This window comes from the organism of the source record quoted next, unplaced genomic scaffold (assembly GCF_019419815.1).
Source record: "Pyrus x bretschneideri cultivar Hongxiangsu unplaced genomic scaffold, Pyrus_bretschneideri_v1 Contig26, whole genome shotgun sequence".
NCBI classification, from domain to species: domain Eukaryota; kingdom Viridiplantae; phylum Streptophyta; class Magnoliopsida; order Rosales; family Rosaceae; genus Pyrus; species Pyrus x bretschneideri.
The window spans coordinates 2,069,015-2,071,921 of NW_025999568.1; the positions used below are offsets into that span (position 1 = coordinate 2,069,015).

Genomic DNA, 2,907 nt, shown 5'->3' on the forward strand with positions numbered 1-2,907 from the left:
TTTCCAAACATACCACTCTATTGCAAGTGGTCTTCTACCACAGTGATGAAGAGCAACGTTGTCCTTGCATCATGGCGTGGTTCAAACTCAATCAGCTCCCTAATCTAATATCTACTTTAACAAATATATGGTTTGAACGAAAAAAAAAAAAAAACATATCACTCTGTTTTGGGGTGGAGGGCTTGGGCAACATGTCACTATCTTGTCCGCCATCTCTATATATACTCACTAAACCTTATCTTTCTTTTATATCATCATTCTATGTTTTCAAGCAACAAGTACTACCACCATTATACTTGTTTCTAACCCTATCTCCAAAATCTTCAGAACACCCTTAATTTTCTTCTAACCACACAAAACACAGCCCCCATCTCTCTCTCTCTCTCTCTCTCTCTCCCCAGTTGAACACAAAAACTCTACTTATCAATATGCATGCAAGACTCTCGGATGCCTTCAAATCCCACCCTGTCAACCTCCAACTCAAACACCAAGATTTCAACTCATTACATGAATTGCCAGACTCCTATGCATGGACAAACAATGATGATCACTACCCATCTTTCCTAACCTCGTTTGGGGCAGACGATTCTGTTCCGGTCATCGATCTCTCCGACACCAATGCTCTTAAGCTCACAGGCCATGCATGTAAGACTTGGGGAGTCTTCCAAGTCACTAACCATGGCATCCCACAGAAGCTTCTTGATGACATTGAATCCGCAGGCAAAAGCCTTTTCTCTCTACCAGTCCAGCAGAAGCTCAAAGCTGCCCGATCGCCAGATGGCATTTCCGGCTATGGTTTTGCTCGGATATCTTCGTTTTTTAAGAAGCTCATGTGGTCGGAGGGTTTCACTATTTTTGGCTCACCAGTTGACCATTTTCGCCAACTTTGGCCCCAAGATTACGACAAATTCTGGTATTAATCACATTAATTCAATAACATCAGTAGTAATATATATTCTTCATTTGTTTTTTTTGGGTTCTTGTTTTGGGTGGAGAATACTATATGGCCATGTAGGCAAAATGCCCATTTTTCTGTACCATAATGCAAGTTGCAAAAGATTACAGTGAGAGCTATGGACCCACCAAGAAGATTGTGCGTGAGAATATCCAACATGGCCTCTTTGAGACTAGGAGTTTTGAAAGAGCTAAAAGCGTATAAGTGTTCTTTTGACAAATAGAAGTGTTTTGTTACTGCTATGACAAAAAAAAATTTAAAAGTAATTGTGGCTCGTAAAAGCACTTTCTGAATGCTTCTTCAGAACGCACGTCTAAGTGTTGTTTCATAAAGGACTTTGATTTTTTTTTAATTATTCATTTTTATGTAAATATTTCGTCCCATTTTTAATAAAAAAAACTTTTAGCAAAAACGGTTATGAGTGCATGTGCACTCTAGAGATGCAGTCCCAAAGAGACTAAATCTTCTTAATATCAACTTTGTCAGTCATGTATTATACAAAGTTTTGATTTTTATTTTCTCTTGTTTTGTTCTTGCAGCAATATCATTGAGGAATATGAGAAAGAAATGAAAATGCTTGCTGGGAGGTTGATGTGGCTTATGCTTGGCTCACTAGGCATATCCATGGAAGATATCAAATGGGCTGGCTCGAAAGGTGAATTCAAAGGTGCATCAGCTGCCTTACAATTGAATTCTTACCCCGCTTGTCCAGAGCCAGATCGGGCCATGGGTTTGGCTGCACATACGGATTCTACCCTCCTCACAATCCTCTACCAAAGCAACACAAGTGGCTTGCAAGTGCTTCGGGAGGGCACCGGGTGGGTCACGGTTCCACCAATGCCCGGTGCTTTGGTGATCAACGTTGGTGATCTCTTCCATATATTATCTAACGGGTTGTACCCAAGTGTCCTTCATCGGGCAGTAGTGAACCGGACCCAACATCGTCTATCCATCGCTTACTTGTTCGGCCCCCCGGCTAGTATCCAAATCTCACCCCTATCAAAATTAGTAGGTCCAAGTCATCCTCCTCTCTACCGCCCAATTAGTTGGAATGAGTACCTTGGCACTAAAGCAAAGCATTTCAATAAGGCACTTTCATCGGTCAGACTTTGTGCTCCTCTAAATTCATTAGTAGATGTAAATGATCACAACAGCGTAAAAGTCGGCTAGATAAATAAATTTTTTACATTTTCTACAAAGTAAGTACTATATGTTGGTGTGAATTTTCTGCATTTTTCCAATATATTGGTTGGCCATGTTCTTGGGGATTCTCGGATTTCATGTCTTGGACCACTGTAGGCTGGAACACAAAAAAGGAATAAACAAAATAAAATTAGGCATTACATTCCAATGGAAAATTTAAATAAGAAAATCTGCAAGAGCAGCAAATGCATCAAATATATTAAATCAAGTCATTTAAAGGGATGCAACAAGGAGCCCCTTCTGGCTGCTAGTGTCCTTTGTCCTAGGGTTTGATAGAGATAGAAGGAAAATTGCTCAATTTGAATATTCCAATAAGAGACATGTAAAACGACATTTTATCTATGCCCAGGATACAAAGGGAGATCCCCTCCAAAGAATAAGACATGTATCAAAATAAAAAGGGTAAGTTGCATGCATACTAATGCTAGTTAGACTAAATTTGTAAACTAAATAATGTGAATCAATGAGAAATAAGCACGTTAAATAACATGTTAATAATAATTCAATCATTAAATTTCATGTTATTTAATTTACATATGTAGTCTCTCTAGCAATCCATTCCGATAGAGTTTCGAAAATGGTGTTGAAAAATGAAATCCAATGGACAAATAAAATCCCATCCTTTATTTCCCACAGATATATTAAAGGTTAGAAAAGTAAAATATGAAGCTATGAATGTATCAAAATAAAAAGGGTAAGTTGCATGCATACTAATGTTAGCTAGATTGAATTTGCAGATTAAATTTATA

The 2,907-nt window shown here is 38.4% G+C and overlaps 1 protein-coding gene across 1 annotated transcript; it reads left to right on the forward strand.

Annotated features, from left to right (window-relative positions):
• Window positions 1-257: 257 nt before the first annotated feature.
• LOC103935387 (gibberellin 3-beta-dioxygenase 1) lies at window positions 258-2,223 on the forward strand. The gene is made up of 2 exons (XM_009345150.3): window positions 258-913; window positions 1,495-2,223. The coding sequence occupies exons 1-2, from the start codon at window positions 429-431 to the stop codon at window positions 2,123-2,125; spliced, it is 1,116 nt and encodes a 371-aa protein (XP_009343425.2). The 5' UTR covers window positions 258-428; the 3' UTR covers window positions 2,126-2,223.
• Window positions 2,224-2,907: the final 684 nt, after the last annotated feature.